The sequence below is a fragment of the Nomascus leucogenys genome, chromosome 4 (genome assembly GCF_006542625.1).
Source record: "Nomascus leucogenys isolate Asia chromosome 4, Asia_NLE_v1, whole genome shotgun sequence".
Classification (NCBI taxonomy): domain Eukaryota; kingdom Metazoa; phylum Chordata; class Mammalia; order Primates; family Hylobatidae; genus Nomascus; species Nomascus leucogenys.
The window spans coordinates 127,817,366-127,844,743 of NC_044384.1; the positions used below are offsets into that span (position 1 = coordinate 127,817,366).

Here is a 27,378-nt window from a genome sequence, read left to right on the forward strand (position 1 = left end):
TGAGCCTGGGACCAGCTACAGCAAACCATGTTTTACATCCCTATCATCACCTCCCATCATGCGAGGCCCTCTAGTCAGTCATCCTTTACTCTCTCATCCCATTTCTTTGTCCTCTACTCCAGGATAATCCTCTTCGAGCTGCCCCCATTCTTTCTAACCACACCTTCTCAAAGCTCCAATGAGGCAACATACTGTTTCTGTGATTCTCTTACTTCCCATTCACTCTTCTTTAGATTGTAAATGGCTAGACATGTAAGTCCTACAGTAACAGTAATGATAGTAGCCCCAAGTTACTAGCAAGTTTGAATAGTATAGCTGTTTGCATATTTCTACTAATAAAGAGCCAACATAAGTTCCTCTTCAGTTTAATATTGTGATTTTAGCTAAGCAAAAGACATGCTGGTCAATTATTAAAGCATTCACATTTCATGAAGTTAAGAACTACATCAATTTGAGAATACTTATCAAAAGTTATCATAATGCTTTAGTAATTAACTTACAAGGTTGCCTTTTTATAAACAAAAATGTTTTAGTCTTTTCCATTTTTATTTATTTTTCAACTGGTTATGAATTCTCTTTTCTCGCCTTTTAAGTCCGTGGTAATATTTTATGGAATGTTGAACACTGTGATTTTTATGTTGTTGAGTGTTGAAATTTGTTGTATTCCCATAAAGAATGTTGTACCTTATTCTAAAGAATGTTGCATTTTATTCTAACAGGGAGTTAAGTTATTTAGGAACAGTATGATACTTTCAAAACTTGCTTTTAAACTGTTACAGCAGATTCAATGTAGTCTTTAGAGTAACTCATCCCTACTAATAAGGCAGGATCTTTTGATGATTACTAGCAAACTTAACCAAATGCTCAAGGGGATCTCTCTTCAGATTTCTAGGGCATTCTCTCTGTACGATCCCTCTTCTCTGGGTTTCTGCCCCACAAATGCTAGCCATCTTGATCTTCCCAAACTCCTATCTCTGTCTCCTCAACTCAGTGACACTGCTGGCCTCTCTTTGGTTTCTTTCTCTTTGTACAGTATCCTGGAAACTGCTTCTAGGCAGTAAGCTGGGGACAACTGTAGGGCTTACTTCACCTGTTTCTCCTCTCAGGGAATGTCTAGTTTTCTAACTAGAAAGGTAGTTTAAGGTAGGAGTGTAAATCTGGCTCCTGTTATTTCTTCATGGCCAGAAGCAGAAGTGAAAAAGTTAAGTTTCTTTCCCATCTTAACTAGACATAGTCTTTGACCTCCAGGAGTTTGTGATAACAAAACTCTTTGGATAACATAGTCTTTGACCTCCAGGAGTTTGTGATAACAAAACTCTTTGGATAACATAGTCTTTGACCTCCAGGAGTTTTGTTATCTAATATAATATCCTGACATATTTTAAGTTGTCTCTTATGCCTGAGATTTATACAGGGTAAAAGCAAAGGAACAGTAGGGATAGCAGTCAAGGTTAAAAGAGGCTTGGGCTTGAAATAAGGCAATTTCACGGGGAGCCCTTTGACCACATGGAGTTGCATAGGGGAATACAGTTTGTACATTATAGGTGCTGGGAATAAAGAGGCAGACTCATAATTCATTTTATAGATGACAGATGATAATCCTCAGTAGTTATCTAGATTATAAAAATAGGAGCCTAAAGCAAATTAAAATCATTAAATCAAGTTTGAGTTATAATTCATTCTTCCTACTAGTTTTCTTATAGAAAGTAAATTCCATCACATGTGAAACTCCAAACTTAACAAACTATAATGAAGTTATCTAAAGATTTTATGCTGAGAATGAAATTGCCTTTTTTTTTTTTTTTTGAGATGGAGTCTCTCTCTTGTCACCCAGGCTGCAGTGCAATGGTGCGATCTCGTCTTACTACAGCCTGCGCCTCCTGGGTTCAAGCGATTCTCCTGCCTTAGCCTCCTGAGTAGCTGGGATTATCGCCTCCCACCACGTTCAGCTAATTCATGTATTTTTAGAAGACACAGGGTTTCACCATGTTGGCTGGTCTCGAACTCCTGACCTCAGGTGATCCACCCACCTGAGCCTTCCAAACTGCTGGGATTACAGGTGTGAGCCACCGCGCCTGGTTGAAATTGCTTTTTTAGACATCTCAAAGGCGTGGTCTTCACACCTAACACAGCTAATATGGACTTTCAGTTCAATAACATTCCATGTAATGACACTCAAAGCCTTCAAAGTGTTTACAGAGGTCCACACACACTATTTTTTCCTCATAATAATGCTGTAAGATATGGTCGGAAGTACAATCTTTAATTCACAAATGAGGGCACCGATTTATCCAAGGTCACTAGCTAGTTAGTGAGAGAGCTGGGCCAAGGCTCCAGCTTTCTTGACAGCTTCAAAACTCAGTATAATTTAGGTCCTTTGACTTAATTTTCTTTAACATGGCAAGGTATAGCCTGCATTGTTCTCATGATCTGACACTGATAAGTCTAGCAATAGGCATCATAAGGTTTGCTGAAAAGATGCATGCAAGGGCATGTCACTATGACTTAGAGAAGTCAGGCATAAATGTAGCAGAGATCAGGGCAATAGCTTAGAGCAAAACAAAAAAAACCATCTCATGCTATGGAGCAACTCCAGTGTTTTCATTTAAAACCTTGCCACCCATTACAAAGGACACAGAAAGAACTTTAGAACATCAAAATGAGATTATTATGCTATGTGCATGATACTGCTTTCGCAGTGCTGCTTACAAAGCATAGGACTTTAATATATTTTCCCAAGTAGGCTAAAAAAAAGAAACAGTTTAGCTGGGGAAAGAGGCCACGTTATTAAGAAGGTAGGTAGTGGCTGAGACTGGCAAGAACTACATTACTCACAGTGTTCAGCCACATTTTCAGAGTTGCTACTATGTACCTCTTCTGAGAGGTGATGGGGCCATTCTTGCCCTGGAACACCAGAAGAACAGGAGCTACCAACTTGGCACATGAAGTGAAATGGGATATTCCAAGACTATATACTGGTCTAACAGATGGTACAGCCTAAGTCATATGGTTATAGAGATAATAATAAACAAAGCTACTTTTAAAAAATAAACAAAAAAGATAGCTTGGAAGTCCTTCTGTTTGTTTTTAAATATTTTACTGAGCGCAAGCAAGGTTAAACGAAGTTAAGAAGGAGAGCAGCAGGTGAACCATAAGGATAAGAAAAGAAGAGAAACAGCAGCAGAAAAATCAGGAGGCTGGAAATGCAGAGAGAAGAGACAAGCTAATGGGAAAAGGGATTAGAGAGAAGGAATAACCAAGAATACACCACAAAGTTCTGTCTTAAAGACGTAAGTAAGTGCTGGTCCACTTCAGTTTGCCACTGGCTCCATCTCAGTGACTCCTATAGAGGGTTAGGCTTCCAGCTTGAAGGTGGAGTCAAATCAAAGCCTGAGGTGAAGGTGGGGTTTGTGCATGTGTATGTACTGGAAATAGAAAACATGTACAATAGATAAATTGTTTTTATATTACAAACACCACAAAGTAAAACAAAATGCAACAGAGTCCCCAGGCTGATAGGAACAAGAGAAAGAAGAGTAAGAAAAACGTGTAAGAGGAGTAAGAAAAATAATGAAACAGCTTTATATGATGCTCTAGTTGTGAAAGATGGTGTAGGTTATAATTTCTGTAACCTCTGACGTCGTGTATTTTCTTTCTCTTAGTTGCTTTTTCTATTACGATTCCTGAAAGAGGCAGTCTTTAGAAGGCAGTCATGAGTAAGCTGATGTGAGAACATATGTATACAAAAGCTAGTAGTTCACACTGATTTGGCTATTTCTTTTTATTTTATTATTATTATACTTTAAGTTTTAGGGTACATGTGCACAATGTGCAGGTTTGTTACATATGTATACATGTGCCATGTTGGCGTACTGCAAACATTAATTCGTCATTTAGCATTAGGTATATCTCCTAATGCTGTCCCTCCCCCCTCCCCCCACCCCACAACAGTCCCTGTAGTGTGATGTTCCCCTTCCTGTGTCCATGTGTTCTCATTGTTCAATTCACACCTATGAGTGAGAACATGTGGTGTTTGTTTTTTCTCCTTGCGATAGTTTACTGAGAATGATGATTTCCAGTTTCATCCATGTCCCTACAAACGACAGGAACTTGTCGTTTTTTATGGCTGCATAGTATTCCATGGTGTATACATGCCACATTTTCTTAATCCATTCTATCGTTGTTGGACATCTGGGTTGGTTCCAAGTCTTTGCTATTGTGAATAGTGCCACAATAAACATACGTGTGCATGTGTCTTTATAGCAGCATGATTTATAGTCCTTTGGGTATATACCCAGTAATGGGATGGCTGGGTCAAATGGTATTTCTAGTTCTAGATCCCTGAGGAATCGCCACACTGACTTCCACAATGGTTGAACTAGTTTACAGTCCCACCAACAGTGTAAAAGTGTTCCTATTTCTCCACATCCTCTCCAGCACCTGTTGTTTCCTGACTTTTTAATGATGGCCATTCTAACTGGTGTGAGATGGTATCTCACTGTGGTTTTGATTTGCATTTCTCTGATGGCCAGTGATGATGAGCACTTTTTCATGTGTTTTTTGGCTGCATAAATGTCTTCTTTTGAGAAGTGTCTGTTCATGTCCTTTGCCCACTTTTTGATAGGGTTGTTTGTTTTTTTCTTGTAAATTTGTTTGAGTTCACTGTAGATTCTGGATATTAGCCCTTTGTCAGATGAGTAGGTTGCGAAAATTTTCTCCCATTTTGTAGGTTGAATGTTGACTCTGATGGTAGATTCTTTTGCTGTGCAGAAGCTCTTTAGTTTAATTAGATCCCATTTGTCAATTTTGGCTTTTATTGCCATTGCTTTTGGTGTTTTAGACATGAAGTCCTTGCCCATGCCTATGTCCTGAATGGTATTGCCTAGGTTTTCTTCTAGGGTTTTTATGCTTTTAGGTCTAACATGTAAGTCTTTAATCCATCTTGAATTAATTTTTGTATAACGTGTAAGGAAGGGATCCAGTTTCAGCTTTCTACATATGGCTAGCCAGTTTTCCCAGCACCATTTATTAAATAGGGAATCCTTTCCCCATTGCTTGTTTTTGTCAGGTTTGTCAAAGATCAGATGGTTGTAGATATGCGGCATTATTTCTGAGGGCTCTGTTCTGTTCCATTGATCAATATCTCTGTTTTGGTACCAGTACCATGCTGTTTTGGTTACTGTAGCCTTGTAGTATAGTTTGAAGTCAGGTAGCGTGATGCCTCCAGCTTTTTCTTTTGGCTTAGGATTGACTTGGCGATGCGGGCTCTTTTTTGGTTCCATATGAACTTTAAAGTAGTTTTTTCCAATTCTGTGAAGAAAGTCATTGGTAGCTTGATGGGGATGGCATTGAATCTATAAATTACCTTGGGCAGTATGGCCATTTTCACGATATTGATTCTTCCCACCCATGAGCATGGAATGTTCTTCCATTTGTTTGTATCCTCTTTTATTTCATTGAGCAGTGGTTTGTAGTTCTCCTTGAAGAGGTCCTTCATGTCCCTTGTAAGTTGGATTCCTAGGTATTTTATTCTCTGTGAAGCAATTGTGAATGGGAGTTCACTCATGATTTGGCTCTCTGTTTGTCTGTTTTTGGTGTATAAGAATGCTTGTGATTTTTGCACATTGATTTTGTATCCTGAGACTTTGCTGAAGTTGCTTATCAGCTTAAGGAGATTTTGGGCTGAGACGATGGGGTTTTCTAGATATACAATCATGTCATCTGCAAACAGGGACAATTTGACTTCCTCTTTTCCTAATTGAATACCTTTTATTTCCTTCTCCTGCCTGATTGCCCTGATCAGAACTTCCAACACTATGTTGAATAGGAGTGGTGAGAGAGGGCATCCCTGTCTTGTGCCAGTTTTCACAGGGAATGCTTCCAGTTTTTGCCCATTCAGTATGATATTGGCTGTGGGTTTGTCATAGATAGCTCTTATTATTTTGAGATACATCCCATCAATACCTAATTTATTGAGAGTTTTTAGCATGAAGCGTTGTTGAATTTTGTCAAAGGCCTTTTCTTCATCTATTGAGATAATCATGTGGTTTTCTTTGGTTCTGTTTATATGCTGGATTACATTTATTGATTTGCATATGTTGAACCAGCCTTGCATCCCAGGGATGAAGCCCACTTGATCATGGTGGATAAGCTTTTTGATGTGCTGCTGGATTCGGTTTGCCAGTATTTTATTGAGGATTTTTGCATCAATGTTCATCAAGGATATTGGTCTAAAATTCTCTTTTTTGGTTGTGTCTCTGCCAGTCTTTGGTATCAGGATGATGCTGGCCTCGTAAAATGAGTTAGGGAGGATTCCCTCTTTTTCTATTGATTGGAATAGTTTCAGAAGGAATGGTACCAGTTCCTCCTTGTACCTCTGGTAGAATTCGGCTGTGAATCCATCTGGTCCTGGACTCTTTTTAGTTGGTAAGCTATTGATTATTGCCACAATTTCAGAGCCTGTTATTGGTCTATTCAGAGATTCAACTTCTTCCTGGTTTAGTCTTGGGAGGGTGTATGTGTCCAGGAATTTATCCATTTCTTCTAGATTTTCTAGTTGATTTGCATAGAGGTGTTTGTAGTATTCTCTGATGGTAGTTTGTATTTCTGTGGGATCGGTGGTGATATCCCCTTTTTCATTTTTTATTGCATCTATTTGATTCTTCTCTCTTTTCTTGTTTATTAGTCTTGCTAGCAGTCTATCAATTTTGTTGATCTTTTCAAAAAACCAGCTCTGGATTCACTAATTTTTTGAAGGATTTTTTATGTCTCTATTTCCTTCAGTTCTGCTCTGATTTTAGTTATTTCTTGCCTTCTGGTAGCTTTTGAATGTGTTTGCTCTTGCATTTCTAGTTCTTTTAACTGTGATGTTAGGGTGTCAATTTTGGATCTTTCCTACTTTCTCTTGTGGGCATTTAGTGCTATAAATTTCCCTCTACACACTGCTTTGAATGTGTCCCAGAGATTCTGGTATGTTGTGTCTGTGTTCTCGTTGGTTTCAAAGAACATCTTTATTTCTGCCTTCATTTCGTTATGCACCCAGTAGTCATTCAGGAGCAGGTTCTTCAGTTTCCATGTAGTTGAGCAGTTTTGAGTGAGTTTCCTGATCCTGAGTTCTAGTTTGATTGCGATGTGGTCTGAGAGACAGTTTGTTATAATTTCTGTTCTTTTACATTTGCTGAGGAGAGCTTTACTTCCGACTATGTGGTCAATTTTGGAATAGGTGTGGTGTGGTGCTCAAAAAAATGTATATTCTGTTGATTTGGGGTGGAGAGTTCTGTAGATGTCTATTAGGTCCGCTTGTTCCAGAGCTGAGTTTAATTCCTGGGTATCCTTTTTTACTTTCTGTCTCGTTGATCTGTCTAATGTTGACAGTGGGGTGTTAAAGCCTCCATTATTGTGTGGGAGTCTAAGTCTCTTTGTAGGTCACTGAGGACTTGCTTTATGAATCTGGGTGCTCCTGTATTGGGTGCATATATATTTAGGATAGTTAGTTCTTCTTGTTGAACTGATCCCTTTACCATTATGTAATGGCCTTCTTTGTCTCTTTTGATCTTTGTTGGTTTAAAGTCTGTTTTATCAGAGACTAGGATTGCAACCCCTGCCTTTGTTTTCCATTTGCTTGGTAGATCTTCCTCCATCCCTTTATTTTGAGCCTTTGTGTGTCTCTGCACATGAGATGGGTTTCCTGAATACAGCACACTGATGGGTCTTGACCCTTTATCCAATTTGCCAGTCTGTGTCTTTTAATTGGAGCATTTAGCCCATTTACATTTAAAGTTAATATTGTTATGTGTGAATTTGATCTTGTCATTATGATGTTAGCTGGTTATTTTGCTCGTTAGTTGATGCTGTTTCTTCCTAGCCTCGATGGTCTTTACAATTTGGCATGTTTTTGCGTGGCTGGTACCGGTTGTTCCTTTCCATGTTTAGTGCTTCCTTCAGGAGCTCTTTTAGGGCAGGCCTGGTGATGACAAAATCTCTCAGCATTTGCTTGTCTGTAAAGTATTTTATTTCTCCTTCATTTATGAAGCTTAGTTTGGCTGGATATGAAATTCTGGGTTGAAAATTCTTTTCTTTAAGAATGTTGAATATCAGCCCCCACTCTCTTCTGGCTTGTAGAGTTTCTGCTGAGAGATCAGCTGTTAGTCTGATGGGCTGTGGGTAACCCGACCTTTCTCTCTGGCTGCCCTTAACATTTTTTCCTTCCTTTCAACTTTAGTGAATCTGACAATTATGTGTCTTGGAGTTGCTGTTCTTCAGGAGTATCTTTGTGGCATTCTCTCTGTTTCCTGAATCTGACTGTTGGCCTGCCTTGCTAGATTGGGGAAGTTCTCTTGGAAAATATCCTGCAGAGTGTTTTCCAACTTGGTTCCATTCTCCCTGTCACTTTCAGGTACACCAATCAGACGTGATTTGGTCTTTTCACATAGTCCCATATTTCTTGGAGGCTGTGTTCGTTTCTTTTTATTCTTTTTTCTCTAATCTTCCCTTCTGGCTTCATTTCATCTTCTATCACTGATACCCTTTCTTCCAGTTGATCGCATAGACTCCTGAGGCTTCTGCATTCTTCACGTAGTTCTCGAACCTTGGCTTTCAGCTCCATCAGCTCCTTTAAGCACTTCTCCGCATTGGTTATTCTAGTTATATATTCGTTTAATTTTGTTTCAAAGTTTTTAACTTCTTTGCCATTAGTTTGAATTTCCTCCCGTAGCTCGGAGTAGTTTGATAATCTGAAGCCTTCTTCTCCCAACTCGTCAAAGTCATTAACCATCCAGCTTTGTTCTGTTGCTGGTGAGGAACTGCATTCCTTTGGAGGAGGAGGGGCGCTCTGCTTTTTAGAGTTTCCAGTTTTTCTGCTCTGTTTTTTCCCTATCTTTGTGGTTTTATCTAGTTTTGGTCTTTGATGATGGTGATGTACAGATGGGTTTTTGGTGTGGATGTCCTTTTTGCTTGTTAGTTTTCCTTCTAACAGACAGGACCCTAAGCTGCAGGTCTGTTGGAATTTGTTAGAGGTCCACTCCAGACCCTGTCTGCCTGGGTATCAGCAGCGGTGGCTGCAGAACAACAGATTTTCGTGAACCACAAATGCTAGCTGCCTGATCACTCCTCTGGAAGTTTTGTCTCAGAGCAGTACCCGGCTGTGTGAGGTGTCAGTCTGTCCCTACTGGGGGGTGCCTCCCAGTTAGGCTGCTCCGGGGTCAGGGACCCACTTGAGGAGGCAGTCTGCCTGTTCTCAGATCTCCAGCTGCGTGCTGGGAGAACCACTGTTCTCTTCAAAGCTGTCAGACAGGGACATTTAAGTCTGCAGAGGTTACTGCTGTCTTTTTGTTTGTCTGTGCCCTGCCCCCAGAGGTGGAGCCTACAGAGGCAGGCAGGCCTCCTTGAGCTGTGGTGGGCTCCACCCAGTTCGAGCTTCCTGGCTGCTTTGTTTACCTAAGCAAGCCTGGGCAATGGCAGGCACCCCTCCCCTAGTTTGATTTCAGACTGCTGTGCTAGCAATCAGCGAGACTCCGTGGGCGTAGGACCCTCCAAGCCAGGTGGAGGATAAAATCTCCTGGTGTGCCCGTTTTTAAACCCATTGGAAAAGTGCAGTATTAGGGTGGGAGTGACCCGATTTTCCAGGTGCCATCTGTCACCCGTTTCTTTGACTAGGAAAGGGAACTCCCTGACCCCTTGCGCTTCCCGAGTGAGGCAATGCCTCGCCCTGCTTCGGCTCGCACATGGTGCGCTGCACCCACTGTCCTGCACCCACTGTCTGGCACTCCCTAGTGAGATGAACCCGGTACCTCAGAGGGAAATGCAGAAATCACCAGTCTTCTGCGTCGCTCATGCTGGGAGCTGTAGACTGGAGCTGTTCCTATTTGGCCATCTTGGCTCCACCCCTCTGATTTGGCTATTCGTCTGCAGGCAGGCAGGAGAGTGTCTAACGCTAACCTTAAGAGTATCACTCTTCCCTCCGGTATTCACACCAGGTCCCTGAGGACAGTAGCTACTTCAAAGTATGGGAATAGCTTCCTTAACAAATCCTCTGGGCATAAAGGTTTTTTAAAAGTCAATGTGATCACCTCACTGGGGCCTCCTCAGGGCTGGGTGGGTAGTATCAATGGTCTCGGCAGGTAGTACACTCTGAAAGATGACCTGAAAGAAGAATGTGATAGCCACACGGGGATCTCTACTGAGAAAAGAATGTTTCCTGTTTAGGAAGAGAAGTATCAGGTTTGAGAGCCTTTCGAGTTAGGGTGAGCAATCAACATCCTCGAGGGTATTTTATGCTGTTATCAAATTTTAAAATATATTTGTTTAATTTACATAAAGTAAAATCCAGGCTGCATTATTTATAAATCAGGTACAGGTGTTTCTGACAATAAATTTCATTAGAATGATTCCATTTACCAATAACAAGCTTACTGTATTAACAGACTACCACATTATAAATGTAGACTGAATGGGAAAATAAATCTAAATAGCAAAACAAATTAACCAACAAAGAAATAGCACTTAAGAATTTCAAAAGCAGCAACTGGTGAAGAACTAAGAGAAGTATACAGACCATAGTCAGCTACTTAATAATCTCATCATTTCTGGGTATTTTAAATGGTGGAAAAGACACACACCTGTGGTAAATCCCTGCCTGGGAGTAACACCTGAAACCTTTCTGTTAGTGTGGAGACCAAGAACCTACTGAACAGCTGGACAACAGACACAGAAAAAATGTCTTATTGTTGGAACGAAACTGCTTAGCAAAGCCTGACACAGTTATTCCTCTCTTGAGAGAAGCTGTAAATAAACCCAAATAGTGAGCAAGGTAGTTATAAAATGTGCTCCTTGAGCCTACCATAAGCAAAAAAACTTAATCTCTTATTTATACACCTCACTTTGCCAAAAAAGAGTCAAACAATTTGCAATAAAATCTGTATGCGCAATAAAGTAACTATAACAGAAACAGAATAATCCAAGTCATCAAAAAAGCATGGATAAAACTATAGGAAAAGAGCATGTATAACTGCCATATATACGAATACATAATTCTCTCCCTGTCATTAGAGAAAAGTACTTTTTACTCTAAAGTGGAGAGAATTAATCATCTGTTTTCACCTCTATAATCTGTTAACTTTTCATTATCTTCATTAAAAGATAATTTTTAAAAATTAATTAAAATCTAAACGTTCTTGCTGGGCGCGGTGGCTCATGCCTGTAATCCCAGCAATTTGGGAGGCTGGGGTGGGCAGATCACCTGAAGTCGGGAGTTTGTGACCAGCCTGACCAACACTGAGAAACCCTATCTCTACTAAAAATACAAAATTAGCCGGGCGTGGTGGTGCATGCCTGTAATCTCAGCTACTGGGGAGGCTGAGGCAGGAGAATTGCTTGAACCTGGGTGGCGGGGGTTGTGGTGAGCCGAGATTGCACCATTGCACTCCAGCCTGGGCAACAAGAGCAAAACTCTGTCTCAAAAAAAAAAAAAAAAAAAAAAAAAAATATATATATATATATATATATATATACACACGTTCTTGACTTCAGAAATTCCTCAGGTAAGGGAAACAAAGAAACTCTGAATCATATCTTGAGCAAATAGTTCTGAGTAAAAGACATGTGAGAAAAGAATGATGTTTGTTTAAGCGAAATATTTGTTTCTCTAAACAACAAGAACAACAACAAAAATAGGTCACTGGTAATTTTTAAGGAAAACTCCAAAACGAAGTCTTCTAAACATAAACTGAAGGGAATTTTCATAAGATACAGTGGCTTTTCAATCAGAAGGCTTTTCAAGTTCTTTGAAAAATTTTTAAAAATGTTTAATTTTATTTCAATAGTGTTAGGGATACAAGTGGTTTCATGGATAAATTGTATAGTGGTAAAGTCTGAGATTTTAGTATACCTACACATGAGTAGTGCACACTTTACCCAATATATAGTTTTTTGTCCCTCACCAACTGCCCCACCTCCCCTCTTCTGAGGCTCCAATTATCCATATCAGTTTGTATGCCTTTGTGTGCCCACAGCTTAGCTTTATAAGTGAGAATTTAAGGTATCTGGTTTTCAATTCCTGAGTTACTCCACTTACAATAAAGGCTTCCAGCTCCATCTAAGTTGCTGTAGATGTTATTTCATCCTTTTCTATGGCTGAGTAGTATTCCATGGTGTATACATATCACATTTTCTTTAACCACTCATCAGTTGATGGGCACTTAGATTGGTTCCATATCTTTGTGATTGTCAATTGTGCTGTGATAAACATATATGTGCAGGTGTCTTTTTGATATAAATGATTTATTTTCCTTTGGGTAGATACCCAGTAGTAGGATTGCTGGATTGAATGGTAGATCTACTTGTAGTTCTTTGAGAAATCTCCATAGTCCATACAGGTTGTACTAATTTACATTCCCACCAGCAGTGTACAAGCATTCCCTTCGCATCACATCCACACCAACATCTATTGTTTTTAACTTTTAAGTAATGGCTATTCTGGCAGGGCTGAGGTGAATTTCATTGTAGTTTGAATTTGCATTTCCCTGGTTATTAGTAATGTTGAGCAGTTTTACATATGTTTCTTGGCCATTTGTATATCTTCTTTTGAGAAATGTCTATTCATGTCATTTGTCCACTTTTTGATGGGACTGTTTTTTTCTTGCTGATTTGAGTTCCTTGTAGATTCTGGGTATCAGTCCTCTGTCAGATGCACAGTATGCAAATATTTCTTCCCATTCTGTGGGTTGTCTGTTTACTCTGATGATTATTTCTTTCACTGTGCAGAAGTTTTTTAGTTTAATTGGGTCCCATTTATTTTTGTTTTTGCTGCATTTGCTTTCGGGGTCTTAGTCATAAATTCTTTGCTTAGACCAATGCCCAAAAGAGTTTTTCCTAGGTTTTCTTCCAGAATTTTTATGGTTTGGTCTTCAATTTAACTCTTTAATCCATCTTAAGTTGATTTTTGTATATGGTAAGAGATAGGAATCAAGTTTCATTCTTCTACATGTGGCTTGCCAATTATCCCAGCACCATTTGTTGAATAGGGTGTCCTTTCCCCACTTTATGTTTTTGTTTGCCTTGCTGAAGATCAGTTGGCTGTATTTGGCTTTATTTCTGGGTTCAATATTCTGTTCCATTGGATTATGTATCTACTTTTATATCAATACCATGCGGTTGGTTACCACAGACTTGTAGTATAATTTGAAATCAAGTAACATAATGCCTCTAGCTTTGTTCTTTTTGCTTAGGATTGCTTTGGATATTCGGGCTCTTTTTTTGTTTCATATGAATTTTAGGATTGTCTTCTCTAATTCTGTGAAAAAGGATTTTGGTGTTTTGATAGGAATTGCACTGAATCTGTAGATCGCTTTGGCAGTACAGTCATTTTCACAATATTGACTCTTCCAATCCATGAACATGAAATGTATTTCCATTTGTTTGTCATCTATTATTTTTTTTTCAGCAGTGTTTTGTAGTATTCCTCTTAGACATCCTTCACCTCCTTGGTTAACTATATTCCCAGGTATTTTATTTTACTTCTGCAGCTATTGTAAGAGGAAATGAGTTCATGATTTGATTCTCAGCTTGGCTGTTAATATACAGCAATGCTACTGATTTGTGTACACTGATTTTGTAACCTGAGACTTTACTGAATTCATTTATCAAATCTAGGAGTATTCTGGAGGAGTCTTTAGGGTTTTCTAGGTATACAATCATATCATTGGCAAACAGAGATAATTTGACTTCCTCTTTCCCAGTGTGGATGCCCTTTATTTCTTTCTCTTGAATGATTGTTCTGGCTAGGACTTCTGGTACTATGTTGAATAGAAGTGGTAAAAGTGTTTGTTATGTTTTGTAGCGACAGGGTCTCACTTTGTTGCCTAGGCTAGTCTTGAACTCCTGGCTTCAAGTGATCTTCCTGCCTTGGCCTCCCAAAAGTGCTGGGATTACAGGCATGAGCCACCCAGCCAAGATCAACTTCTAAACCAACCAATTAGAGGTTATTACTGCAGAGAGAGCAATGGACTTTATAAAAGAAAATTTGTATCAACAGCTAATCCATGTCGACATTTATATTAATTAAGATACAATAAAATATGCATAGGGAAATGCTAAGCAAAAGCAGGTTAAAGCCAAGGCTAAAAGTTGAGGTCAATGTGTCTAAATTTACACCAAGATTATAACCAGACAAACTTAACTGACAAATATACTTTGCTGGGTCCCATCAAATTTGAGTTCCCAGAGCGAAGAGCCTCAAATAAAAATTAAATACTTATCTTGAAAAGACGATTGATTTTAAAAAATTAATAAGCAGGTATTATTTGTATGAGAATAATAAAGATACATCAATTTTGAAAAAAAGAAAAAGCCAATACAGAAAATACATTTTATCAAGGAATGAATCTAAAACTTTCTTTTTCACCTTAAAACACTCTCTCTCCACCATTAATACTATGAAGATACACATGGCCTAAGTTCCCCAAATGCAACTCCCACATGTGTCTAAATCAAAGGCTTCTTTGCCTAGTTACAATACTGCAACTTTAAATCATTTTTCCAGCAAATCAAACAAACAAACAAAAACCTCCCCCAAACAGTAATTTTTCACTTACAAACTTTTACCAAATTGGACATGGACTATTAACTTTTTGAACTCATATATGATTAATCCCAACTCTAAGCTAACCACATTATTTTGATTGTGAATCTACAGAAAAGATGCATTACCTGCAGATACAGAACCATTTTTAGTAATGCTGAAGTTAAAATATACCATCCATAGTAGGCTATTACCAAGATTAAAAAATACACATCCCTCAGATAAATGTACCCTGCTACGATGACCACGGGTGGCTGGCACTCTAATATGCCTTTGCCCCAGTGATGCGGGGTTATTCATGCATTGTTTGCTGAACTCTTTTCTAGAGTTTTTCTCATAAAAATATAATGCTGGCATCCAAATCTAGATAAACTATGAAGACATCTTCTCTATGCCTGCACTCTTCCTAGTTTCCCTTATGTATTTAAATTAGACTGTGTATGAGCATTTTTTCCATCACAGGAGCCAGCCAGTCTGGACAAGAAAGTCACTGGAGTACACATGTGGTCACAATGTATGCAAGGAAGGTGGTTTACCTCACTGGTGTAAAAAGTCACGTCAAAAGGTACTAACTACATCAGCCTATAGGCACACAGTCAGACAGGCATTTGTTGGTTGGCCTAGGCACTTGAGTAGCACAAACAATATGTCTTATTTGGGAAAACGCTTTCAGAGGGAAGGCAGTGCTGAACCGGGGCAGTGGTGGGGAAGAACCATTGCATTTTCCAAAAATTCAACTTTATAAAAGCTTCATGTGGCAACAGGTTTCCCTGTAGGATACTCTTAAGCAGAAAGTTCTTCCAATACATGTAAAATATTCTGATTTGTAATTTTCTCCAGGAACAGACCTGTTCCAGAAAGAAATATGCTAGTAGTTTAGGCAAACTCTTGTACTGCTTATTGTGTGAATTATTCACCAATATGACATGAAAAATTCAACAGCGATAATAAACATTAAGCTCCACGATCTATTAAAGAACAAATATGAAGAGAAGAAAAAGAGAAAGTAGTTATTACAGTTGTATAGGAATAATTAGTCTGACATTTTGGAAGTGCTTTCTTTTCTGAGGAAGAGGCACTGTGAGTGTTGTTACTGATAGCACCTTGCCCAGGCTAGATACTGATTGAAAAGCTGAGTCAGAAAATAAGTAAAATAAAGAGAACTGCTCATTTGTTATGGGATCTGACTCAGACACTGGTAGTGTTACATTAATTCTTCAAATTTTCATAATTACAACATACCTCCCAAGATACTGTACAATCTTAAATATCCACAGTAAAAAGACTAAATGTTATTCAATCATCTGGATGTTTTGTCCACAGAAGTCAATTTCTGAAGAATTAGAGTTGTTTTATTATGCTGTTTCAGATTGGAATTTCCATAACACTAACAATGCATTATTTTAATTTCAAATATGTATTGTTTAAGCATGCTGCTTAAATAATTTCTCTTAATTTCATGTTTTAAAATAATTTCTCTTCATTTCACATTTAAAAAGCCTGATTTCACATTTAAACTAGCTGGGTATGGTGGCACGTGCCTGTAGTCCCAGCTACTTGGGAGGTTGAGGCAGGAGGATCACTTGAGACCACTTGAGCCCAGGAGTTCGGGTAGGGGGCTGCAGTGAGTTCTGATCGTGCCACTACAGTCCAGCATGGGCAACAGAATGAGGTTTCATCTCTCTCTCTATTTTTTTTAAAAAGGTGTCAGTCTGCCAGGCACGGTGGCTCACGCCTGTAATCCCAGCACTTTGGGAGGCCAAGGCAGGAGGATCACGAGGTCAGGAGTTTGAGACCAGCCCGATCAACAAGGTGAAACCCTGTCTCTACTAAAAATGCAAAAATTAGCTGGGCATGGTGGCGCATGCCTGTAATCTCAGCTACTCAGGAGGCTAAGGCAGGAGAATTGCTTGAACCCAGGAAGTGGAAGTTGCAGTGAGCTGAGATCGCACCATTGCATTGCAGCCTGGGAGACAGAGTAAGACTCTGTCTCAAAAAAAAAACAAAAACAAAAACAAACAAACAAAAAAGGGCATCAAACTTTACTCAGTGGCTTATCTTCCACAGGGCACATACTGTATCTTTCAGTGACATATCCTTCAGTTGACCATTGCTAACTTAATAGTAATTCTGATGCAGCAACCTGTTCTGACATTTACTAGGTTTTGTTTAAAAATGGTTTTCATGAAAATTAATGGTATTAAAACAATATTATCTGAGAATATTTAGCTACTTGGGAGGCTGAAGCAGGAGGGTTGCTTGAGGGCAGGAGTTCGAAGCTGCAGAGAGCTATGACGACACCACTGCCCTCCAGACTGGGAGACAGGGCAAGACCCCATCTCCAAAAATAAATAAATAAATAATAAAAAAACCCTAATTCCTAAACCGTACTAAATATAGGTGAGTTCTGAAGCTGGGTGACGGACACACTGGGACTTATAATAACCATTTTCTCTATTTTTTGTGAATGTGTGAAAAACCCACTTCAGCCTTTTACCTTCGTAAAGGAGAGTCTAGAGGCCATCTAGTTCACACATTTTACCTAGTATTTCCTATATGTACTTGAAATTATTACGTCTTCACTTAGTTAAAATTTCGAATTCATTAAAAAAATCAGTCTGATCTTTTCTCAGTTATACTGAACTAGTAAGATTTTACTGTACCTGCTATAACAGAACACACCAATCAGAAACCTGAAATGGATGCATGAACAACCCTGTAACAGCCAAACAGAAACAGAAAAGGAACCACAGATTATCACTCTAAGGGATTTACCTTCCTACTTTAAAAATGCTGGTAGCACTTTATAGATCAAGTAAAGTTGATATATTCCCTGCGTTAGAAGTAAGGAAACGGAAGAAAAAGATACATGAAGATGATAAACACAACACTGTATTTTCTTATTTACCAAATGGAAGTAATTTCTCCAAAGACCCTTTTTGTTAGATAAGAGATAAGGGTGAAACTTTAAACTTTAAAAGCACTCTTTAAGGTATCCCATATATCAGCAAATATGGTAAAGTCTAGTTTTAACCATCTTTAAAAGAATCAAACCTATCAAAGGATGTATATTTAAGTTACGAAAGTAACAAAGTTTTAGCAGGTCAGCATTTCTAGATAAGAATCTATCAAAAAAGAATAAACAGTTAATGCACCTTTTCACCAAGGCAAATTGGATGTTTGAGGAGGATATCAAATTGTTGGTTATAAATAAAGACTTGCCCACACAAAGCAGAAATACCATGGGCTACATAGGAAATCCTTGCTCTGTCATGAAGTCATCCCTCACCTGAAGCTACCAATCCTTTCTTGGTAACTCTTTGAGTCAAAGAGGATGAATCCTTTTGACTCGTTTCACAACTACGGAATCCAAGATCTGAGCCTACAATGGGGTAATTTTGGCTTTCCTTTCTCATTCGGTATTTCCTAGAAAATCATTCTTTGATAAAAGTGCTACCAAACAAATGGATCTTTTTGTTTGCATTATTACACACCAGTATCTCTTGTAAGACAACTAAAGAAATGGTTTATTTTTACAGAATTCACAAAATAGGGAAATAATCCTTTTAATATCATTTAAAATTTGCATTTACAAATATGTAGGGGTCAAGGCAAGCATCTCAGAATTGCTATTTTCTGTTTTTTTTTAAACCAAATTTATGATGGTACACAGTCACTTCTGTATATCTTCTTTAATTCACAAAACAGGGAATGTATATTCCCTGATTTTATTCATCCATCTTAATAAGCCTTCAATTTTTCTAGAACCTCAACATTATGAATAGCATTATTTTCAAATGAATCTGAGTAAGCCTATGGGAAACTTAGGGGAGGGAAGGGGGCAGTGTCCCAGGATTCTACAGATAACACTGAATTGGAACCCAAAGGCTTTAATAAACGTTTTGAACTTTGTTTACTCTCTTGCTATTAAAAATACCAGGTAGATTGATTAATAGCACTTATTTAATGTTTACTTAAACAACAGGAGCAAAGTATGAACTCTATAACCACAGCTTTCCTTTTCTTTGTATGAGGTGCCAGAGAAGTTAAATGACAATAACATGGCGTCTCTCTACATCCATATTTGGAAGTATTGATTAGAGTGGCTTTTAGAACTTAGCAGGTAATAATATAGAAGACAAGCCAACTTTTCACAAGAAAACAGTCTGAAGTTAGCTATACGTTGTACCACGTATTTCTACTTAATATTTTTCACTTTAAAAAAGCCATAGGCATCAGAAGACATCTGGTATCTAGGTAGCCAACTATAGTTATTGTTCTAGGAAAAAAATTCTTTTTTTTTTGTAGTCCTGTTAAAACAGTCTGCTTTGAAAACAGGTAGACTTACCATTTTACAGGTTTACCTGAATTTCAGTTAAAGAAATTATTCTTTTCCAGTTCTCACGTATAGTAGAATGAGACATGCAGAAGCAAGGTTCACACTATTGTGTAAGCACTAGAATCCTACTGAGGTGTTACATGTACCTTTCATCAGTCTAGCGGCTCTCAAACTTGGTATAAATAATCTACACAAATATAAATGTGCTGAAATAATTAATCTGACTTAATGGCTCCCACTCACCAGCAGTCACTATCAATTGTAAAATTTTAATATTTACTAACACAGTTTACTACCTAATCATAACTAGTCCAAAGACAAGCAATTAATAACAATCAAAGCTAAGGTATCAGAGACAATTTATGAATAAGAATTGTATTCATTGCTTAAAAAATGGGCCTTAAGTGATGTGAAACAAAAAATTGTGATGTTGGAGAATGAAGAATGAAACATTCTCCCAAGCATTTATAGATCACTATAAAAGAGCCACTGGGAGCAAATTCCTCTTTTCTTCTGCTCAGTCCATTTGAGAAGAATAAAGCTTTTACCAATGAAGCTGCAGCTGTGCTCACCCTCAGCTTAATCACTATACAAGGCTGAGGGTTAATTAGCGGCCATTCTTAGCTCTATTTGTTGTTCTAATACAGATCTGCACACATCTAAGACTGGAGTAACTGATACTTGATTTTTATTTGAAAGGTGATGCAGGGAGAGGGAGCAGCTCATCCATCCTGAGTGTTGATGTTTGTGGGTATGCGTAGAGCATTTTCATTTGACTTGACCTGTATAGTTCTGCCTGTTTGAAGAGAGACAAAGACTTCATGGTTGCTTACGAATGCAAGCCCCTGCTGGTCCAGGCTGCACCACAAGGCAGCTTATGGTCTGAAGGCAGATGACAGGGGAATCAAATATACAAGTCAGGGTCAGAGCCCAGATGATTCCCTCCAAGAGTAAAAGAGAGCCAAATCACGTACCGTTTACAGATTACCTTAAGTCCTCACTTAATGTGGCTGATAGGTTCTTGGAAACTGCAACTTCAAGCAAAACGACGTACTGTATACCACAGGAACTTAACCCTTGTTTAGCTCAATTAGCCTATGGTAAAATTGGTTTCATTCTACATTACCTCATTTCACTTAAAGTTGCAGTTTCTAAGAACCTACTGATGACATTAAACGAGGACTTATGTCACACTGTTAGTATGTCTGATTTTTACCAACTAAAAAAAGTTAGGAAGAATTTCAAACATATCCAAACATAGAAGAGTATAATAAGCACCCATGTGTACACTCATCACTCAGATTCAACAGTTATAATGGTCAATCTCGATATCTTCCACACTCCTCCCTATCTACAATCTTTCTGGATTATTTTCAACTAAATTCCATAAATCAAAGAATTTTATTTTATTTGCAAACAGTCCAGTATAGACATCTGTCTAAAAGGTAAGGACAGGTACAATTCCATTATCATGCTCAAAAATTTCTGGCAATAATTTCTCAATATCAAATGTTTCATTGTCAACTTTCTGACTGTTTCGTAACAGTCATATATATTTGGGGAAAAGTTTTAAATGATAGAATATCATAACTGAGTTTAGAACAAAACAAGCTCAAAAACACTTCAGAGAGTAATAGTAGTAGAGCAGACAAATAGAAATGAGATTAATAAAATAAAGCTAGATGATATACAGACTTATGTACTTTTCAAGAAGGAAAAAAGGTTAGAAATATTTATAGCCATAATACCATTCAGGACATAGGCGTGGGCAAGGACCTCATGTCTAAAACACCAAAAGCAATGGCAACAAAAGGCAAAATTGACAAATGGGATCTCATTAACCTAAGAGCTTCTGCACAGCAAAAGAAACTACCATCAGAGTGAACAAGCAACCCACAGAATGGGAGAAAATTTTTGCAACCTACTCATCTGACAAAGGGCTAATATCCAGAATCTACAATGAACTCAAACAAATTTACAAGAAAAAAACAAACAACCCCATCAAAAAGTGGGCAAAGGACATGAACAGACACTTCTCAAAAGAAACATTTATGCAGCCAAAAAACACATGAAGAAATGCTCATCATCACTGGCCATCAGAGAAATGCAAATCAAAACCACAGTGAGATACCATCTCACACCAGTTAGAATGGCCATCATTAAAAAAGCAGGAAACAACAGGTGCTGGAGAGGATGTGGAGAAACAGGAACACTTTTACACTGTTGGTGGGACTGTAAACTAGTTCAACCATTGTGGAAGTCAGTGTGGCGATTCCTCAGGGATCTCGAACTAGAAATACCATTTGACCCAGCCATCCCATTACTGGGTATATACCCAAAGGACTATAAATCATGCTGCTGTAAAGACACATGCACACGTATGTTTATTGCGGCACTATTCACAATAGCAAAGACTTGGAACCAACCCGAATGTCCAACAACGATAGACTGGATTAAGAAAATGTGGCACATATACACCATGGAATACTATGCAGCCATAAAAAATGATGAGTTCGTGTCCTTTGTAGGGACATGGATGAAACTGGAAACCATCATTCTCAGTAAACTATCGCAAGGACAAAAAACCAAACACCGCATGTTCTCACTCATAGGTGGGAATTGAACAATGAGAACTCATGGACACAGGAAGGGGAACATCACACTCCGGGGACTGTTGTGGGGTGGGGGAAGGGGGGAGGGACAGCATGAGGAGATATACCTAATGCTAAATGACGAGTTAATGGGTGCAGGAAATCAACATGGCACATGTATACATATGTAACAAACCTGCACATTGTGCACATGTACCCTAAAACCCTAAAGTATAATAAAAAAAAAAAAAGAAATATTTATAGCCATAACTCTGTAAACCAAGCATCAGGTAAAGGAAAACTATTGATGTCCTAATTGTCAGTGTTCTCAGAATGATTAATTTTGTATGAGGTAAAATACCCATTTTTTAAATAGGTCTGAAGACCATAATATAAGCACATTTTAAATAATTGTTAAAGAAACAGATTTCATATAAAGAATATTACCAAACGCCTAAGAGTTTTTAAAAAGCCCACAAAATAGCAAAAACAAACTTCAAAAGATGAAACCAAATAGAACTTAAATTTTATGTGTTAAATAAGGACTTGAGAAGAAAGTACTTACAAATTAAGCACAGAAATTTGATTCCCCAATGGTATTCTCAACTTTGGCAATTCACAAATTAAATAATGTTTAGTGAGCAAGACTAAACTCAGAAAAAGCCAGGTAACGTCTAACAAATAAGAATGCTTGGCTGGTCGGGTGGTTCACGCCTGTCATCCCAGCACTTTGGGAGGCTGAGGCGGGTGGCTCATGAGGTCAGGAGATTGAGACCATCCTGGCTAACACAGTGAAACCTTGTCTCTACTAAAAACACAAAAAATTAGCCAGGCATGGTGGTGGGGCCTGTAGACCCAGCTACTCGGGAGGCTGAGGCAGGAGAATCACTTGAACCTGGGAGGGGAGGTTGCAGTGAGCTGAGATCATGCCATTGCACTCCAGCCTGGGCGACAGCACGAGACTCCATCTCAAAAAAAAAAAAAAAAAAAAAAAAGAATGCTCTATCAGGCTCAATAAACACCATCATGAAGTGGTGGCCTAATAAGACCAGCAGTTAGATCTACCTAGACAATTGCATTGAAAACAGAATGATTATTGCTGGTGCACCCATCAACTGGCTGATAGTGTTTGGACATTTGCCACCTGAGCGATAATCCTACTAAATCAAGGTTCAGCTTTTTTCAGATTGTAAAATCCAAGTGTCAATGTTGAGGTGACGGTGTTAGATACTATTCGATACTATCTCCGCAATTAAATTCAACTGAGTAGGTGTTTACTGGTCATCTATTGTGGGCCCATTTGGTGTCCCAAATACTCTGGGAAACAATATCAACAACACATTACCATTTACAAATGGCTTTCACATATACCATCTCATTTTAACCTCAGAGGAATCCAATGATGTAGGCAGGGCTGGTACTAATCCCAATTTTATGTCAAAAAGTAAGCCTGTGGAAAGTTAAGTGACCCATCCAATGTGATATGACTAATAAACAATTAAGCTGGTTTTCAAATCTACATCTGCTGTCTACAAATATCATGCCGATAAGGATGGGTAGTCATACCCTAAAGAACATTTGTGTTGGAATGGACCAAAAATTCTTTAAAGAGACAAGTGTGAATTACAAAAAAAGTATGAAAAAGATTTAAAAAATAAGTTTATGTATGGATAAGAGTGAGAAAGTATTTTTTAAGTGAGTTAAATTTGTATCATTATACAAGGCCTACTTTTGAGCTGACAGCATTTCCGGGTTAAAATAGCTCTACAGATTCACTGTAGGAAAATCTTATTTATTCCTATTCTATCAAACTTGTTTTTGTGATAATTTGAAGATAGATTTAAGATAAACTTCAGTCTAACCTAATCTTTCCTACCTCTGTAGGTAAAAAAACCTACAGAGATTGAAAGTGTACCAGATAACTGTGAAATAAGTCCATTAAGCAAAAGAATGGACATTTGATTACTTTAAAATAAACAACTCTATTTAAGATTCTAGAAGTGTCAACATTCACAAAAACGAGGTACCAATTAGGAAACTTTTTTTTTGTGTTGAAGTGTGCTAAACTAAATGTTAGCAAGTATTTTACAAATTCTCTTCTAGTCTCATATGAGGCAGGCTGTCTCTGGTTTTATGGAACATTATTTTTAGGCTTGTTCTTACTAACAATAGCATTATTTTCAAAATCTATTTCTTTTACTTATGTGATTCTGCTTTAGTTAGGAGTGATTTTTAAGTTTTTGCAGAATGCATTTGTAATTTTCTGAAACGCAGCAAAAAAAAAAAAAACAAAAACTAGTTCACTGAACAGAAGTCTTTTTGATTGCTGAGAGAAGGCTTTGGTGGAATGCATCTATTCCTTTAAGCAGGAATATCTGTAGAGAGAACAGGCTGTCATATACAGGCTTATTCAGGGTAACAGATTCCATTTCAGATGACTTGGAGGCAAAGCAGGCCAGGCTTCGAAATCACCTCAAAAAAAAAAAAAAAAAAAGCCTGCTTGCAACATTACCTCCAAATGAGGTTATACAAGGTTATATACAGTCACAGACAAATGGGATTAAAATGGGAACAAGAGGACTGAAAGAACAAAATTAACTTTAAATTAGTGTAACATTATTGGACTTTACTATCTGTAGTAAAGTATGAATTAATTCAAAAAATATTTTATAATGATCCTGCACAATTTTATTTTTTGGGCAGGATGGATACAGTGGCTCACGTCTGTAATCCCAGCACTTTGGGGGGCCAAGGCAGGCGGATCACAAGGTCAGGAGTTCGAGACCTGCCTGGCCAACACAGTGAAACCCTGCCTCTACTAAAAGTACAAAAATAAGCTGGGCGTGGCAGCACACTGCCGTAATCCCCACTACTTGGGGGGCTGAGACAGGAGAATCGCTGGAATCCACGAGGCGGAGGTTGTGGGAGAGGAGATTGTGCCACTGCACTCTAGCCTGGGTGACACAGTGAGACTCCGTTTCAAAAAAAAAAAAAAAAAAAATACGAATTTGCCACTTCAAAAAAGATTTTATTGCTGAAAAATAAAGAAATATAAAAGTAGAATGACTGTTATTTCTTGATGTTTTATAAAACAGCCAGGATCATAAGCAACCCCACTGACACTCGTCATTTCCATTTGTGTAAAATTTCATGCATCTAGTGAACAAGGTTTACTCTTGATTGTAGAATAGGGAATCTCATGCAATATTTAAGCTATTAATTACTCAAAAAATAATTCTCCCACTGAGAACATCAATGAAAAACCTATAGCTATCTTTGGATTTTTGTATTTTCTAAAATAGACCCAATTAGTAAAGGAATTAAGAATTTTCAGTGGTAAGCACACCAGCAAGCCATAAAGGCCTTGGGAGGTGTATTTCCTTGTTTACTTTTGGGGTATTTCCTAGAACAGACCATTCAGGACCGTTATAATAGCTTGTCAGGATGCACAGTTATTAGGATGCCAAAAAGGTCACGTCTGCATGGTGCTGCTTGGTTGTTATCAGATTTTAATAGCCCTCATTCCTCAAATTAACATCTTCTAGTAGGCATCTAATTAAAGATTAAGCTATTCAACTTGAATTTTTATTATTATTTGGCAGGATAACTTGATTCATTCTTTAAATGTACTTTCCCATCTAAAATGATTTTTCATTATTTTTTTTTACCACACTATACTTTTTCCTTTTTGGCAAATGATAGGTCTTAAAAACACTAATGAGAAGACCCAATTTAAAAAGAAAATAGTACATACTATGAAAATTTAAGAATAATAGTAGTAGAAGCAGTGGTGGTAGTGGTAGTAGTAGCAGTAAACAAGTTACTAAGGGTCTGACATTTAAATCTTGAGAAGCTCCAATTCATACTAGATTTAAATTCTCTTACCAGGGTTGCAATCTGTAAGAAGTGAGCAGATGGAGAGGAGAACTTTAGAAATAGTTAAAGCCGGACTCCAGTTGTCCTTTAAGATGTCCAGACAGATCACACCTTGGCTGTTAATATTACAGTGATAGATTCTTGTTCGGAAGGTAACCTACAAGAAAATGTAAAGTTATATTTTGTTAGACAAAATATGTTTATTAACTATCTATAGACAATTTTTGTCTAATAAAATTGCCTATTTTATCAGACAAAATAGTCCAGGCTATTGGTTAACATACACTTGATTTTTTTTCTTGGGCACATGAGATTAATCAATAGAGATCATCATTTTAGAATTTGTCATTTTGGGCACAGAGAAATAAACATCAACAGCAAACCAAGACATTCTGCTTCTTATAAAGAGTCTTGTTATTTAACAAATGTTTTAGGGACTGAATTTACTTTTGATACAATTACAGGAATGTTCACGAGGAGAAATTGACTCTGACTCCTAAAAAGTTTCAAAGAAAACTTTTGTTAGATTCCAGTTATTTTAAGGATTTTGTATATTTATAATATTCAAACACCAAAAAGCATGAGAGTACTAATACAAAGAAAATAAATATTATTCTGTAACAGTTTTTTTTTTTGAGATAAAGTTTCGCCCTGTTGCCCAGGCTGGAGTGCAGTGGTGTGATCTTTGCTCACTGCAACCTCCACCTCCCGGGTTCAAGTGATTGTCCTGCCTCAGCCTCCCAAGTAGCTGGGATTACAGGTGCCCGCCACCATGCCAAGCTGATTTTTGTATTTTTAGTAGAGACAGGGTTTTGCCATGTTGGCCAGGCTGGTCTTGATCTCCTGACCTCAAGTCATCCGCCTGCCTTGACCTCCCAAAGCGCTAGGATTACAGGTGTAAGCCAACATGCCCGGCCTATAACACAGTTTTAAAACATAAACTAAGGCATTTATATAAATAACATGCCTAGTTCATAGAACTATATTAGTATAATTATAGTAGTTACAATTTACTATATTAGTTATATTACTAGTTACAATTAGTTGTAATTTAGAAACCTTTTCCTTCTTAAATTTTATTTTTAAAATGTAATTATCAGTGCATCCTACCTATGCCCTGTGATAGCTAGATCACCACTGCATGCTGCATACATATAATTGTGAAACATGACCATAACATTTTTAAAACACTTCAACTGAAAAAAATTAAGGGCAAATCAGTTTTATAACGACTAAAACTCTGTTTAATAAAAGTGTTATGTAAGTGGCAATAAGATGTGAATATTATTTATTAACGTTATATTCATAACTGTTCTTAAATTTTAAGTTGAAATATACAAAAATCTCAGGGTTCTAAAGACAGTCTTTTGGTACCCTATGTTCAAAATAGCTCTGAACCAAGAAAAACACACATGCAGATCTCTGCAGGTGCTGCCACTCCACCAGCGCATCCAGCATCCAGTCAAACACTAGATTTATGTAATTTACATGATGTGAAGTCTCAGAAAGAGCAAATCTAGAGACTTATGTGGTTGTCGAACAAAAGACACCGTTCTCAGGTTAAATTAGTACTTCTAATGAGAATTGCCCTTCTAGCATCATGCCATACCAGATAATCCATGACACCTACACACACATCTTAAATGCCTAGAAATGTTGAAGAAAATATAACCAACATTCTTTAAAATGCATTGCAGAACCTGTAAGGGGAATTCCCAGACCCCAGAATTAAAAACCAAAAATTATAGTAAGCGCAACAAGCTGAGACTGCACCTGCCATCGGTGGGGTTTTGGGAAGAGGGAAGGGAGTAAAAGATGGTATTCAGTCTTAATAAAGTGGAGGTTTGGGTTTTGATGCCCTCATGGAAAAAGAAGATGAAATCTTAGGCCTGTATGTTGCAAGAGTTTAGAATTGAGCGCCCTTATATAAATTAGGAAACTCGAATGGCTTGTCTTTCAGTAAATGAATGGACTTGAAAAGATATGCCTTATGACAG

The 27,378-nt window shown here is 37.9% G+C and overlaps 1 protein-coding gene across 2 annotated transcripts in view; it reads right to left on the reverse strand.

Annotated features, from left to right (window-relative positions):
- LOC100589888 (ubiquitin-conjugating enzyme E2 E2) overlaps nt 1-27,378 on the reverse strand; it is a 393,012-nt gene that overhangs the window by 37,634 nt on the left and 328,000 nt on the right. For both annotated transcript variants that reach the window (XM_030812267.1, XM_030812268.1), the window contains exon 5: nt 25,391-25,538. In XM_030812267.1, coding sequence (XP_030668127.1) covers nt 25,391-25,538 — 148 coding nt within the window. The remainder of the gene's footprint in view (nt 1-25,390; nt 25,539-27,378) is intronic.